This window comes from Xyrauchen texanus, chromosome 19, assembly GCF_025860055.1.
Source record: "Xyrauchen texanus isolate HMW12.3.18 chromosome 19, RBS_HiC_50CHRs, whole genome shotgun sequence".
Classification (NCBI taxonomy): Eukaryota; Metazoa; Chordata; class Actinopteri; order Cypriniformes; family Catostomidae; genus Xyrauchen; species Xyrauchen texanus.
In genome coordinates this window covers 36,584,571-36,601,961 of record NC_068294.1, presented here as the reverse complement: position 1 = coordinate 36,601,961, position 17,391 = coordinate 36,584,571, and the positions used below count along the sequence as shown (strand labels likewise).

At 39.0% G+C, this 17,391-nt stretch overlaps 1 protein-coding gene across 1 annotated transcript in view; it reads left to right on the top strand.

The window, feature by feature from the left end:
* Positions 1-17,391, top strand: part of LOC127660033 (AF4/FMR2 family member 2-like) — a 263,181-nt gene that overhangs the window by 55,442 nt on the left and 190,348 nt on the right. Inside the window, exon 2 of the mRNA XM_052150087.1 lies at positions 8,407-8,527. Coding sequence (XP_052006047.1) covers positions 8,407-8,527 — 121 coding nt within the window. The remainder of the gene's footprint in view (positions 1-8,406; positions 8,528-17,391) is intronic.

Here is a 17,391-nt window from a genome sequence, read left to right as displayed (position 1 = left end):
GGATGACATAAGAGCAATGTACTCATGCCAATAAACAACAATACAAGAGAATGCATGGCAATGCCAAAAGGGCGAGCCTTGCATTCTCACACAGACTAGACGAGGCACTAAACATGAGTGTCAGAGCTCAGCCACAAAGATAACAAAAACACAACTAACATAAGTCAGTGAACTCTGACACCTATAGCCAATAGATCACATAAATTACATCCTAAAATAAGTCATATTTTACGTAGGGCATACTGAGTAGAAGACGGCTCATGAGAGAGTGAGGCTGTTTGGAACTATACCTTGATTATTCTGACACATTAATAAAACAGGGTGATCAAATAGTTTGTGTTCCTGTCATGTTTCAATGTATAATTATCCAAATGACATAGACCTTGCATGGACTGTCATGGTAAGCAATGCTTAATTGTCATAAAATAGTGTCACAAAGCTAAACATTTGAATGGTCCTTAAATAAGGCTTAACTTTGTTTATGCAGAATATAATTACTTGTTTTTGTAGGGGAAAATGTGAGCCGGATATTTTGTGACAGTTTTCGTGAGACATTGACAATCACACTTTTCTTGTTAAACTGCATGATCTCTCACTGAAAACATAAAAGTAATTACATCTGCAGTGAAGTCAATGCAATTTGCAGTCTATTAGCAAAATTTCATTGCCATGTAAAGTTGAACAGAGCATGATTAAAGACAAGTTAGTGGACCTTAACTTCTCGCCAAGTGGATTCGCTTTGAAATTGTGCAGCAATTAAAAGCTCTCGGACTGAAAACGATGCCAGGCTGCCGGTCGATGATTGGAAGTTGTTGTTTGGTATATAGATGTTTTTGTGTCTTGTTCTGAAAAGCACAGCAGCCTCAGAGGGGAATGTTTAAAACCATCTAATGATTAATGAGTGCAGAAACAAGTTCAAAGGAATGAAAATTTAAAGCGTAAGATTTCTGAAATATGTTCTTGGGGGGGGATACAATCTTATGGTTGTATTTGGGCAGCTAGTTTACAGGTTGTTTTTGTAACCTCTTTCATTACAAAACAATTTGTACAAAAGTGTTTTAGAAAGCTAAAATGGATAACTTAATTTCAGAATTCTAGAATATGAACTGCTGTTGCTTTGTGAGGTAGTACTACATGATTCCATCTAATTACATGCAATATTTGATATTGGCTGATTTTTTAAAAACAGTTGATGATCAAGGCAGATTATGTTCTGTCATTCAAAAGGACGCAGAAAAATGTGTCGGACATTTAGCCTATATATTTGTGCTGTGTTTGTAAGAAATTGTCCCTTGTGTAGAATTACTTCGAAGTGGGTGACAATGACAGCAGAGTTGCAACTTGTAAGCTTTGTACTGCTTAATTTTATGAGGTAGAACTACCGTTAAAACGTTTACCACAATTAATTTGATTTCTCACCTTAAAGCTCGACACAACAAGGAATATGATGAGTTTGTTTAAGCTAAAGCGGAGGTTGCTTTAAGGGTGTGTTCACACTTGGCAGGTTTGGTTAGATTAAAATGAACTCTGGTGCGATTGCTCTGTTAGTGCGGTTCATTTGAAGAAGTGTGAACGCTGTCACCCGAACCTTGGTGCGCACTTTACAAGCGAACCTAGACCGCCTGAAAAGTGGGTCTCGGTCCGCTTCCAAATGAACTCTGGTACGGTTCAATTGTTATATGAACGCAACATGGACCAAAGACGTCTAAACGGACCAAAAACAGGTAGTAATTTGTCTAATACTGACCTCAAGCATACCAGGTTCTTCTCATCATAGGAGATTTGTTGCCCATTATAGTTCGGTATTGGCGTCGGAACCGCCCGTCAGCTGTCCTTGCAGCATATCTTCATATGTGTGTACAATGGAGGAAGTCCTGGCGTAGTTTTGACACTTTTAAACATTTTATTAACTCTTCGTTTGTTCAGCTGATAAAAATCCCACCATATATACATCCAACGAGCACATTTCGCCAGCATTGTTATAGATGTTCGGTAAGTTCCGTCAAAACATATACGTCTTAAAAGCTGTCCAATCAGGTCGTGACTTTCCTGTTTGCTTTTTAGTGTTTTGTTTATAAGTGAAACCAGTTACTCTGAAACAAGGAAAACATGTAGAGACATAGATAATACATTTGTTATTGAAATATCTTTTGAAGGTGTGTAATTATCAGTGATTTGAATCAAGGTAGCATTAAAAAAAAAAAAAAACTATCTGTATTTGAAAGATGTTGTTTTAAATAATAGGATAATGGTATGGGCACTGTTAAGTCCTCCCCTAGTCTAGGGCTGAGGAGGAGCAAATAAAAGATAGATGAAAGTAAGGGGAGGGTGGTTGTAACAAGTGGGGGCTCGTCCTGGATAAAAGAAAGATGACCCTTCTTCTGAGTAACTTTGTATCGGTGAGGCCATAATTTATTTATTGTTTGTTTCTTTGTTTATTTCATCAGTTTTACAACACATTCTGTTGTTCTGTTCTTTTGTTTCCTTTTTCCTTGCGAAACATACTTGATGTAAAACCATATGGAAGGCCAATCTTATGACGAATTGCCATCCAGAGCAACTCAAAATAGACTAAGATTAGATTTCAGTTCTAAAGCGCATAACAGTATGCTGTTAACTTCAGTCGCGGATCTGCAATTACATCGTAATTGTTGTAAATTCCTCTCAATATGAATGTGAAATATGGAACATGAAGAAGACATTAATTTGAAGTCGGTGCCCATTAAGGGATAATCGACATGCAGCTGCCATAATTTCCTCTCTGGATTATACAGTCTGCCGAATGCAGCGTTGAATATTACTGCGCTCAGATCAGTTTTTACAGTTTGATGACATGGAAAATTGACATTTGTTTGGCAGGCTTCATTGCGCAAGGGTTAGCGGTTTGTCTCTGGTCTAATCCCCACTGCGACTGACAGTGTTCGTGTTGTTTGTGGACACTGATGTTACAGTGCTCGCCGACGTCTGTTTGCTAAATTGGGTCAAATTCTGGAAATGTGGCAGCATGCCTCCTACAATATTCATGACATGACATTTCAAACTGCAGACATGCTTTCTAATTGGCTGATGCAGTTAATCACTGATCCCTTGTATTGCTAGTTGAAAGAGCTGTGGAAAAAAAGGATAGAGTGAATTAGAGGCAGCACAAGATTGTGTGACAAAGACAATTAAATAAATCAGGCTATTAAAAAAAATTGAGCATAATATTTGTTAGAGATCACTGAGACATTTTGATTCTTTCATGATTCACTGGAGGGAATCTTAAGAAGATGTTGCAGATGTTGAATAGAAATGCATATTATATATATATATATATATATATATATATATATATATATATATATATATATATATATATTCAGTGGCCTCAAAAAGTATTTGGCACTTAAGTCACACTTAAAAATGAATGAATTATTTGCATGAGAACCAAAATATTAAACCAACATGTTTTTTCTCAGAACTAACTTTCCTTTTCTGATCCATTTTTAGTAATGACTGAATTGCTAGTTGATTGGCCAATGGTGATTTTTTGTGAAAGTATGAAGTCAGTTCCCCTTAAGTTCACACAGGTTTCCCAGCATTCATATGCCGCTAACTAGAAAGTGTCCAAATTTCTTTTTGTCCTAATTTTTTAACAAAATGTATTTTTTTAAGTTTTTATTGAAAATTGCAGCTGTTCTATTGTTCGAAATAAAAGCCACTTGGTTTGATATTTTGTTATATAATGCAAAATACATATTTAAGTGTGGCTTAAGTATTTGCTGTTAACACACTGTGAGTAATGCAAATAAACATCTCTGTATTGTAATAATTAAATTGGCTGCTTTATGTATAAATCACACCTAAATACTAAATAGTCTCATCACTGGATTTCAGCAGGCAGTCTCAATGCCTTTTAGACATTGAGTTATAGAATCTGGTCTACTACAAATCAGTACTGCCCTGAAGAAAGAGCGCCCTCGAACGTTAGCGACAATGGTGGATTTGAAAAGGTGAAGTGTGTTTTAGCCTCCATTGTGCAGCCAGAGCCTGAGCTATCCCACTGAGCCACTGCTAATGTGAGCACAAACAATGTGCTCCTTGAGGAAATGGAAAGAGTCCTGGGGGGGAAGTGGTGTCAGTGGCTGGGTTGATAACCTGGCACCTAGCAATTACTGTCAGCAATGCTCATTAATCTGAGAGAGTCCTTTGCAGCTGCCGCCTCTCCATCTTGAAGACAACACTCTGGCCTGTGTGGTCATTTCAACTAGTTGCTGGGAATGCTAAATTTGAACCCTTGTGGAATTGAGTTCTCAGTGCTTATGAGGGTAAATATGTGTTTCAGCACCATGGGTGCTGTTTCCATATTTGTATTTTCAAAAATGGCTATTGCGTTAGGAACAGGACTATGAGCTACGTCTTATCCTATTCTCGTGAGAGAACTAAATCTAAGTGTAATTAGATTTGCATGAGTTACCTGGGTTACCATTGCCTTTCTGTCAGCTCGAACCAGTCTGGCCATTCTCCGGTGACCTCTCTCATCAACAAGACGTTTTTGTCAACTGCCGCTCACTGGTTGTTTTTTGTTTTTCGCACCATTCTCTATACACTCTAGAGACCGTTTCACGTGAAAATCCCAGGAGATCAGCAGTTACAGAAATACTCAAACCAGCCCGTCTGGCACCAACAATAATGCCACGGTCTAAATCACTGAGATCACATTTTTTCTCCATTCTGATGGTATTAACTGACGCTCCTGTCCCATATCTGCATGATTTTATATATTACACTGCTGCCACTGGATTGGTTGATTAAATAATCGCTTGAATGAGTAGATGTACGCTGGAAGCTCCTGTCACCAAGACAAATTCCTTGTATGTTTAAGCATACTATTCAATAAATCTGATTTTGATTCTGATGTACAAGTGTAACTAATAAAGTGGCCAGTGAGTGTGTGTGTGTATATATATATATATATATATATATATATATATATATATATATATATAGCAGTATATATGTATTTTATCATTATTATTGTTAATTTTTTTGGAGAATACATGTTTTAAACAAATGTCAAGGAGAAAAAGTTACAAATCTTTGTTTGTGAGCTTAGTTCCCCTCAGGCTAGTCTGTCCCCCTCCAACAACACCCAGAATTCTCCTTATGAACGGTGCTATCTTTCATGCATCAATTTTGTCCCAGTGCTGAGAAATCAAAAAATAAATGAGGAAATTTCCATCTCCTCTGTCACTGCCATAATGCCAGGGATAAGCAGCTCCATATAATTACAATCCTCCCAAATAATTGTAACAAGAGGCTAAACGCTTAGCTGTACTTTTAATTAGCCAGTGCTTCAAATTAATAATTGCCGCTTAAATCAGAAATCAGGCCCACTGTTGTGGCGGCAGCTTCATTCTAATAACAGTGGCACTCGTTGGCTGTTTATTACATTATTTCTCTATGGGAGACTTTTACTAGGGGCTACACGCCGAGGAAGAGGTGGATGAGGGGGGAAGGATAGAGAGAGAGAGAGAGAGAGAGAGAGAGAGAGAGAGAGAGAGAGGCAGTGTGTTTGGTTATCTTTCAAATGCAGCGAAGCTCAGCTAAGATTAAATTTATTCGGTTTACCATGGATATCGCTGTTAATTTACCCTCCCTAATTTTCCGGTGCTGTTTGGAAGAAGCAAGGGAGAGGTGGTATATGGGAATATTATAGGAATGAATGGAAGGGAAAAAATGCCAATGCCACATATTCCAAAACATAATCATCAACAACACCAATAACATAACATAACCAAAAAGCCTAGGCCATGCAGAGTTTTCAACGCATGGAAAAGATTTAACATCTTTTCAACCAGGATTGTGAAGCCTGCATATGTAATGCATTCTTAATATATTCTTAATAATGCATTCAAAATGTCTTTCGATACACATTATAATCAGTTGTATCATCTCATAAATAACTGTGTAACCACAACTAGATTTTGACATTTTTTGAAGAAAATATGATTGTTCTTTCTTTTGCAAAATTCACTACCATGATGCTGGGGTGTTGTGGGTGGTTGCAAGTTATGGATGTGTGTTATGTTGCTATACGATTGCTATGGTGTTTCTGGGGGTTTGCTATGTGGTTGGTGCTCTGGTGTTTGCTAGGTGGTCAAAAGTCAAAATGGCTAGCCCATGGTATTCTGGTCCATGGATATTGCTTGGGTCCCTCCTTCAATGTAAGTCTATGGGATTTTTTTTTTTTTTGCATGATTAATAGTTTACCAGGCAAAACATTATAAGTCTGATCACTTAAAGTAATGGCACACCTTTTCAAGTTTAATACTTAAGGTTAGGGGTTTTGAATATAAGGCATTATGAGGCCTTACATTACCTTTGTAATGAATTAAGAACATGCAATGTATGCAGGTTTTACAGGTTTGTGAATAGTCCTATCCTCACTATCAGGAGAGAACACACAGTAATATTAGCTACTGTACAACCTCTTGTCTTGTCTTTACACTGTTAACTTGTCTTGCACTGTAGAAGCCAAAACAAGTTGTAGGGGTGGGTGATATACCAGATACATGGTAAACCCGTATACATTTTGAATTATCAACTGTATCGCGGTAACCCAAAATCACCACCGCGTGGCAAGAAATGTGCACTATATTCTATTCACGTCACACATACGTGGTACACATTCTGTCTGAGAAATGAAGGAGGAAGGCGGAGTGGCTTCACGTGAGACTGAGAGAATTGAAGAAACAGGGTTTTTCAGGTACTGACCATTTTTCAGCAGCCGCTCAAGCTAAATTTTGGAAGCCACCGAAGCAAATTCAATGACATTCTTCTCGGGTTCTGAATATGCTTCTCATCTCACACACGCAGCTGTATATCATGTGATTGTCACGCGTGAGTCCACTCCAGCAGGCTTCCAGATTGTGCTCCACAGACAGGAGAACACAGAGCGTGTCATCGCTGGTGCTACTCAATCCAGTTTCTCCCTACCATGGCACAAACCACAAAACTTGCATGACCCATTTAAATTCAACATTTTGGTCATATCACCCACCCTTAAATAGGGGTTAATTGGACATCGTCATTCTTTCTTTAGATTCTTAATGGACAAAGCCAACACATCACTGCCCAACACAGTGCTCTGCATTTGGAGGTTAATGTAGTGTCAGGGGACCCAAGTGCCTCAAAGTCTCCAACACTGACAGCTGTAAATTTGATCTATCATGCTGTCAGGTGGATATGTCAGGTGTGCCCAGTGCTCTGACATAAAGATAACTGACATCTTGCTGTCACTGCGGCCAGGGAAGGGCCGTTACTCTCTCGTAACTGTATTTATTCCCACTTTTCTTTGTCGCTTATTTCTTCCTCGACCCCTCTCGGAAGAAGCACCTGTCACCCCCCTGACCAGGCCTCGTTTTTCTCGTGCCGTTTCACCTCCTGGCTTCTGGAATAATTTGGTGATGGGCTAAATGCTGTGGTGAAAGCCGCGGGACCCTGAGGTGTGCTTCAAAGGGAAGCAAAAGCCCATTGAAGACAGACTCTTCCAACTCTCTGGAACGCCGTGCCATCCATCACTTCCTAAAGCTGGATGACTCGATGTTGCTCTGGGAAGTGTCCTCTTAGCAGGGGTTCATGAAATGTGTTTGAGGTATCTCAGGTCAAAATAATAGTTCTTATAATGAAAATTGTAAGAGAAACGTGATGAGGTAGCATCGCTATTTTGCACGGTTTGACAATAAATAACATAGTTGAACCGTGGTTCATTTTCACAAGGGATAGATAAAATAATTTCTTTGTTGGGGTCCTCCAAAAACATTGTGTCAACCAATAGTGTGAGTTTGGGGTCTGTTAAGTGTTAGAGAAATCATTCAATATTTTTTACAATTCCGTTGGGTGCCACTAGTGGTGTAGAAATTACACACTTCAACTTTTATTGAATGTACAGAAAAATACAAGGACAAAAGTGTCTCTCAGAGAGTGATGCTTGCATTTTCATTGGTGAAATCATTTACTCCACACACTGAATTTGGGATTGTCAGCTACCATGGTATGACATCTGCCTTTGTTTAAAACAAGCTTGAATTTTCTGTAACAATCCCCCGCACTGATTGCCATGTGTGGTCCTTCAAATCTAAATAAATTCGCCCCGAGGCTGCCGCCCCTCTTATAGCATTTCAAACAGAGTTGCCTCTTCCTGGCAGTCTCCTGTCTGTTCCAGCAAAGCATCTGTACACCAATCCAGTTACTTTATCTTCTCTGCCACGCTCTCCTCATCTGCTTAGTGTAAGCTTGGGCCTATTAGACAGATAAGGGGTTCCCTTGAATCTCGTTCAGGCAGGGCTTTTTTGCCGTTGATTTCTTGCATGCCAACTGAAATCACGCTCTTACCCTTTGTCATTCTATCTCATTTTCCCGCAGTCATTATGAGCAGGATCGCTCAGCACTGAAGAAGAAGGAATGGGAGAGAAGGACGCAGGAAGTGCAGCAAGATGAAGACTTGTTCTCGACCGGCTTTAATCTGTTTGGCGAGCCATACAAGGTAAGTGGGTTGACGAGAGGGCCAATTAGAGCATCTGAAACAACAATGATAACTTATTTTACTGCTGTATTACAAAGTAATTATAAGTGACATTTTATATGTGAATATTCAATGAGGGTGGGGTTGATTTTAGCCATCGGGAATTGTTTGGATCATAAAAAGTGGGTGTACCAGTCAGTTGTAGAGAGGATGAAATGTTTTTCCCAGGAAATAAGCCATATTGATAAGAGAGTTAACCAGTTGGAAACCATCTTGGAGACCAATACTTGGAGCCTAAAGGTCAAGTTCACCTTCTAGAGCATCCTTCTTGACGTATACTGAATTCTGACATAAAGGAAAGTAATTTCAGAGGTGGAGCAAATTACTCGATTTTGAATCTCGATCTCTATTTTTTGGAATATTATGCATTGATTATGCTCGACAAGATTAAAAACATGTATAAAATGTAAATAGGAACCATTTTAATTTCATGTTGACTTTTGAACATCTAAGGCTCCACACATGATGTGCTATTATGTTAAAAAACAACAAGACTAAAACTGAATGAAAAAAGAAACATTATTTGACATGCCACCTTAAAATTTTTGCACTCATGACACTTAAAACAGTAAGACACGTCACAACAGTCAAACATGCCCATCATGACCAGCAATTAATTACACATCTTGTTTGAACGGGTCCTAACAGGGGTAAAAATGTGGTAACATCTACAGTAAACTAGTTTGATTTAATTCGAACATCTTATTCAATGACTACATTACCTGAAACATTATTTTGCACCATTGGAAGTCAATTCTATGCATTAGATCAAGTAGAAATTGACCCTTGAGGTAACAATTGCAGGTTGACACTTTTTTCAGTGTGTGTGTTGAGATGCTCTAAACTCTCACCAAGCACTTTCTTAGATGTCATCACTCTACGAACATCACTTTCATTGCATCAATAAGTGGCAAGGTCACCCTTCCTTAGCTTGTCTCTTTCCCTAGCTAGCTGTTAGGAGAGGATGAGACAGACCATCTCAGATAGAGTGAAGCATTGTCATTACAGAGGGCCTGAGGCCATCAGGGGTCAAGAGAGCAGGATCAATCTCCCTATGCCTCTGCATTCAGACTGCATTCAAAGTGGAAGAACTACCTCTTAGTACTAAGCCTCATTATATCGCTAAAGTCTGGATGACATTGTTTTACTTTCATTCCCACCATTTACTCTTGCCTTAAAGATGAATTGTAATTTCTGTGCCACTAGCAACACCAAAAAGGTGACAAAATAGTTTTCAAAAAGGTTTCACGAACACCCCCCGTCTGCCATTGGTCGAGAAAAAACAATGGCGTCGCCCTGAAATCACAGCATTGGTTGAGCTTATGCTTCTGGGTCAGGCTTGTCTTGGCACTTATTCAAACAGTGCAATGCATTTACATTTTGGGGAAATCAACCTGTACATGGCTTGCTTACGTACAATGTAGTTGTCTTTGTATATAATAAAGCTGGGATAGAAGAAAGTACTTTAACATCATATAAATTATAGAATGGTTCCATTATGTGTTCCATTGTGTGTTCCAATGTGTCGTTTAGGTCAGCGGTCCCCAACCTTTTTTGCGCCGCGGACCGTAGTTTTGTTTTGGTTGCTGTCACTGCCGAAAATATTGAAAAATAAAATAGTGAATGGTTTCTTAGCCTTAGCAATACGGTAAGCCACCAAGTATGATGCTCTCAGTGCACTCGCATTTATTGATGTGGTGGCCCTCAGCAATTGCTTCTGGCCTTCTTGTTCAAACTTTTTTCTTTCAAAATACTCAAAAGGCTTGTCTTTTAATGCGGGGTGCTTGGTCTCCAAGTGGCGAAGCAGTTTTGAAGGCTTCATTGCCTCATTAGAGAGCTGGTCGCCACATATTATGCAGAGCGATCTTGGTGCGTGTAAATCACCTGTTGCGATAAATCCATATTTCAAGTAGGACTCCTGGTATTGTCTGTTAAATGCAGCTTTCTTTTTCTTGGAAGTCATAGGCTCTTCTTCAGTCTCCTCACTGGGCCGTTTCCCCTTCACAAAGAAACTTTCCAGAGACGTTTGTTTTTTACTCATTTTGCTAGATTGTGGGTTTATTTTTAGCGGTACCGTATCACGTGACCGAGACAAGCGTTGCTATGCGCCAAGAGTGAGTCATAGACGGATGTAACGGAGAGATTTTATTAGTTTAAAATTTATTATTTTTCAAAATAAAACATCGTTCAGACTCAGATAATAAATAAAATAAATTAAAAATAATTACATATTTTTTTTTTTTTGGAAATAATGTGAGTTATTTATTCTTTCTGTGCGGCCCGGTTCCAAATGACCCACGGACCGGTACCGGTCCGCGGCCCGGGGATTGGAGACCATTGGTTTAGGTGATACTGTGATGTAAATAGCTATGATGAAATGTGTTCTGTCAGGTTATGACAACATTGAATGGATTTAGATTGAATCCAGCATAGATGAATATCCTTTTAATATCACTTTCTTAGTTGTTTTTTGGGGGCGGGGGTAACGGCGTCACTTGTAGAGTGGTTTTAGAGTTTGGCAGTTAAATGGCCACAACATTTGGCACATATGGAATGCACAAGCTTGATTGAGTGGAATACTCAACATACTCTTGGGTGTAATATAACATGTGAACTCGTATATTTCATTTCTGTCAAAGTATTCGAGATAATTGATGCAGATATGAAAACATTATTTATAAGCTTGTGTTTCACAATTTACCATTTGGGAACATCCGAGTTTAGTTTACTAGAAGAGCTAATTCCATCATAAATGGTATTCAAACACGATGGCGCGTCTATAAACTGTAGCTTTGAAGCACTTAATGCCGTTTTGTAGAAGAAGAAGCCCAGAATTTGTCTTGTGACTTCCCACTGAGCAGCAGTTGAAGAAAGATGTACTGTAATGTCGCTTTTTTGCTTTTTTTTCTGAAGGCTAATTACAGTCCTCCTCAGACAAGGCGCACTCTTTCCCCTCCTTTTAGTTGTATTTATTTTTTTCTCTTTAAAGGCATAGTGCACCACCCCACACCAAAAAAAAAACAAATCTTTCACCCTCATACTGTTTCAAACATGTATGCAAACATGTTCTTCAATGGAACACAAAAGGAGATGCTAGGCAGAAAAACAGCCTCTGTCAACATTCGCTTTCATTGAATGGAAAAAGGTGCAAATGAAAATGAATAGTGACTGAGATAACAGTTTACCTAACAACTCGTTTTGTGTTCCATGAAAGATGAAAATCATTCACGTTTGGAGTAATATCATTTTCATTTTTGGGTGATCTATCCCTTTAACATCTGCTCTGCAGTTTCTCTCTCTAATCAGCACTACACATGCCATTTATATTCATCTGGGTCTTGCTCTTAGACTCTGAAATTAGTCGCCTGAACATCAGAGCTCTCCACTTAAAAAACAACTTCAACCTAAGATGTATAAAGCTAAAACTGGGTCGCTGCTAACGTCGACCAGGCACTGTCTGCTGTGAGTTTTTATTCACTTTCAATGTGATGATCCCTATTTTCTGAAATATTTTTAAGGTGATATCAGGTGATGGGTACATTTCACTCCATGCTCTTCTTACTTCTGTTGCCGTATTTAATCAAAATGATCCCAAAGCAGCTTTACAGGGTGTCAGAATGAAATCCCCAGTGAGCAAGCACAAGGTGTTTGTGGTAATGAAAAACTTCCTGGAAGTAAAGAAGGAGATTGGGATCCAAGGTGAACCTGTCATTTCATGGCCATTTGGGAAGAATGACGTTCATGACATTTTATGTAATAATTGTATATTTTGTCCAAGTAGGGACAAAAATGGAAATTTCCATACCAAAAATGGAAATTCTGTCATTATTAAATTTTTTTCTGTGGAACACCAAAAGAGATGTATAGCAAAATGGCCAAGTTGCTCACTTCTACAAAATGAAAGTGGATGGGGACCAAGGGTTGTCTAGCTCCAAAAAGAATACCATGAAAGTATCGTAGAGGTAGTTCATAGAACTTGTGGGCTATATTTAGAGTCTTCTGAAGCCATTTTATAGCTTTGTGTAAAGAACACATTTTTGGGTGAATTATCCCTTTAATGTGCTGAGCTTCACCTGTTATTACTCTGAAACCTGTGTGAAATTGAGGTTAACTGACTTTACACATCAACTAAAAATCACCTTGAGAACATTTGGATAAACATAATTTTAAAAATGTCTCCGAAAATTGATGTTATGTTCTAAAAAATCAATAAAAAGCGTCTAGCATCATTTCTTTGCAGATGCCACATGGTTTGATATTTTGTTGCCTAATGCAATGCCATTCATTCATACTTACTGTAAGTGGAGCTTAAGTATTCAAATACTTGTTTGAGACACTGTACATGTATACTTCACTAAAAATGTGATAAATGTGGATTCAGACCATTTCTGAGTGAGTTTGCATGGAGAATGTAATTGTTGATGGCCCACAGGAATGTGCTGTCCTAGCATTCCTCACCGCAGCTGTGCGGTTGCATCACTCTGAATGATGTGCTGTGCTTTGAAGCTGAATCCATTCAGTGAGCCACACTGTGTCCTGTCAAACGTGAGAGGGATTTGGAGCTCAAAGCGTGCACTGAACCCCAGCACAATGAAGGATCCAGACAGCTGCTCTGTGAGAGCATCTTACCACTGAAGACACTCCAGCATCTAAAATATGCAAATATGATTCTGCTCTTTAAATGTGAACAAAAGCTCAACTACTTTACTCAACTACTGACACTTTTATGTCCAATGATTGATTTTTATTAAAACTGATTTAAACTTTTTTTTATTTTTTATATGAAGGTCACATTTAAACACTTTTTTCCCTCATGCCTTCATGAAACTACAACGCAAAAACGCCATTTTCAAATTTATCCACTTGGGAGACTCAGTCTCAGTGTGGACGGAAGGCCAAAATGAACCAAAAATAATGCATTCTCAAATGAAAACGTATTAGTCTGGACGTGGCCTAAGATGGTATCGCTAGTTATTCAATTAGTGTGATAAAATCAGTGATTTACTGGCGTTACAGTGTTTACCAGATTACGTTGTCATGACAACAAAGTTGTAATATTGGATATAACTTTACACAGATAAGGTTAGTGAGCGATTTTATCACACTAAAATTATGTTAACACATATAGTATATATATCTTGTGGCTATAATTTTGTATTTTAACATTTATGGATTGGCCACATTCACTTCCATTGCAAGTGCCTTACTATAAGCATATATATATTTATATATATATATATATATATGTCTATCAGGAAGACTTGTAGACTTGAGTGAAATTTAAGATGACATTTATTTGATGAATATAAAACAGAAAAGTAATTTCTCTCTTTGGCGAAAGCCCTGTCTGGCAGTCCGAAGAAGTAGTACATGGAACATCATATCCTGCCAGAGATAGGAGGCAGGGGCGAGGAGCCTACGTCCTTGCGGGACGGGACTCAACTAGTGGTGGTGGGGTGGTGGAGGTTGCCGTGTTAGCACACTGAAACAGCAATGATATAGTTTGTGAGCAGATTATAAAGCAATGTCTTACATGTGATTGGCTGGGAATTATCCAGCTAATGGTGCGATGATGTACAGCTGCTAATTTTCCCGCTAGAATTACGGTGCGCTTATATATATAGACCATCTCCTTGTTTCTTTCCTTCCCTCATCAATAAAAAACAGTGTCTCCAAACGAGCTATTTAGGTTTGCAGCCCTTTATGACGTCAAAAGGGGAAAGGCACCACCCATGGCTGGCGAAGAGCTCCGCCCGAGTAGCTTAGATCCGCCCTCATTAAAACCTGAGCAAGCAGCGCACAGTCCGCCATATTTATCTCCTCGCTAGAACGACTTGTGCTAAGTCGGACTGCTTCATCAATTACGGTCAACACAATGCTGGATTTGCCTCAAAGCTAAGGATCAAGGATGGATCGATTTCAACTCTCCGTGACCCAACTTCAGATTTGCAAGTGATAAGTTTCGCAGTTTATACTTTTTTAATGTTTGCAATTTGGCTTTTTGAATTTGCTTGTTTGCACGTTGCATGAAAAACACATGTTGTGAAAACATTGTGATTTTTGTAACATAGCAACTAGTCTTTTTATCCTCTGTTTGATAAGGGAAGGTTAACAACAGTTACGTATAATGTTAACAATTTTAAATAATTTTTCTTATTCATTTTAATCATTTAAATTTTTATCTCAGATTTAATTGATTACTTTTTATATGTATCTTGTATTTTCTTTCAAATTTATATGTAAAGCGCTTTGAATTGCCATTGTGTATGACAGGTGCTATATAAATAAACTTGCCTTGCCTTGCCTTGCCTAGACCCCAACTACCTTATTCAAATAAGATGTAGCTCTGTTTCAGTTATGATATAAACTGATTGGCATCCTCCACAGTCCCGCTTGAGTGGTCATGCAGTGAAGATTTTCTGTGTAATAAAACCGGTCATTATTTCAAAAACGATCATGAAACGATAGTGGTATTTTTGACTACTATAGCTGTTTTTCATATTTCATAACGTGACCTTTGTTATGCACAATACAGTAAGATGATTGACTTAGTGTGCTCTCCGTGTTATTTATAATTTTTTTACTGTTTAAGTTCTCCTGCATTGTTGTCGCTGGTGTATCCATTGCACCAGCAGGAAAGACACAGTCCACTTCCAGAAAGGGGTGTGGGGAGCAGCAGCTCCTTTGCATTTAAAGCTACAGACACAAAAACAGCCCATTTGGAACAGGGCTACAAAACAGGGGATAAAGGCATGGTAGAATAAACGATCTGTGAGGTATTTTGTGCTGAAACTTGAGAGAAATTCTGGGGACACTTGAGACTTAATTCCAGACACAATTATATCTTGTAAAAAGGGGCATAATATGACCCCTTTAAACCCAGAACATACTTTAACAATGGACAGTGGACATACAGTACATGCATTACAAGATACATTTTTGTCATGAACAACAGTCATTTCCACCGCATCTCAAATGGCATTTAAATTTGTGGTGGACATTTTTATTAATATTTTTTAATAATTGTTTTTATCCCCATTTCTCCCAATTTGGAATGCCCAATTCCCACTACTTAGTAGGTCCTCGTGGTGGTGAGGTTACTCACCTCAATCTGGGTGGCACTTCTGGGTCCACTTCTGAGACCATCAATCCACACTTCTTATCACGTGGCTTGCTGTGCATGACACCGCGGAGACTCACAGCACGTAGAAGCTCATGCTACTCTCCACGATCCACACACAACTTACCACGCACCCCATTGAGAGCAAGAATCAATAATCGCACCACGAGGAGGTTACCCCGTGTGACTCTACCCTCCCTAGCAACCGGGCCAATTTGGTTGCTTAGGAGACATGGCTGGAGTCACTCAACACACCCTGGATTCGAACTCATGACTCCAGGGGTGGCAGTCAGCGTCAATACTTGCAGAGCTACCCAGGCCCCCTAGGAAATTAAATTTTAATCATTTTTAATTAAAATGGCAGAAGCCTTTGTTTGTTTCTTAGTTTCTTTAATTAAAAAAGGGACGAGTCAAATGTTTGTTTTTTTTGCCGGTAGTCAATATAATGCTGTAAATGCTGTTGATTGAGCTAAAATTGTACTGAACCCAGAACTTTCCTTTAATTGACAAACTTGTGAGAGTCCACACGGCCAAAAGTACCCCATAGTTGGCAAAATACCCAATTATGCTAAACATTTGACAACCATACAGCTTTTTCCATTCTGTATAAAGCTTCAAATGAGCAAGGACATGGCTACTTCTTTTTTATTCCCTCGTCGGCCACTCTTTGCCTCTCCCCAACACCCCCAACCACTCATCTAAGCCTGCTATTAGCTAATCCCCCTAAATCCTGTTTAATGGAACTGTGCTGTTAACAGCTATTTGAGACTAATTTACTGGTTCCCAGATCACTTGGCACCTTCAAAGCAGTTCCAGCGGTACCACAGCGCCATAGCTCAGGTGCCCCACCGCCTCTGTTGCTTGTTTCCCTTATCAACTACCCCCACCCCTTGTTCCTTCATGGCCTTTTGCTCCTGTTGGACATGGTCTCTCTGCACAAGGCTGTTTTAAAAAGCTTTACAGGCAGCCAAGGTCAGAGCAATGGATCTGGTCCAAAAGATTTCCACTGTCACAGTCATAGAGGATTTTTTTTTTCACCCCAAGGCAAATATATCCAAATTATCCTCTACCACAAGCAACTGCTGAGTCAAATGCCATGAACTTAATGAGGGAACAGACTTCTACCTGTGCATGGTCCCATAATGCCTTGTTCCACCCAGGTTATTTGTTATGGTTATATCTGCATTGTGTAAAACAGTTTTTATAAAATCAGTCTAATATCTTGGTCTCAGGGGTGGTTTGAAGTTGTTGTGCTCGAGTGTGTATTTAGCTATACTCACTGTGGGAATTGTTGTTATGGCTGCCCTGTTTTTGCCAGCAGGTTCACTTGGCGACAATTTTATTTCTGTTCCTAATTAAGATATGAGTGCAGTACAAAGCAGAATGATCTTCGCCATCATCAGTTATATCAGATCTTAACGGCTATATTTTTAAAGATGATTCATATTTAATATACTTTACTCATTACATTAAAGGAGTCATGGCATGAGGAAACACATTTATTTGTACTATAAAAGGTCATTGTACTATAAAAACATATCGAAACCAAGCTGCCAAAATGATTCGTTCTCTACTTCCTCCACACTGTGGTAGACATTTGCATCTGACCGCCACCACAACACACATCAAAGCCTGCTTTTACTATCAAGTCTTAAAGAGAAGCAGCCCAGAAACCAAGCATTTCTGAACAAGGGTCAGAATGAGG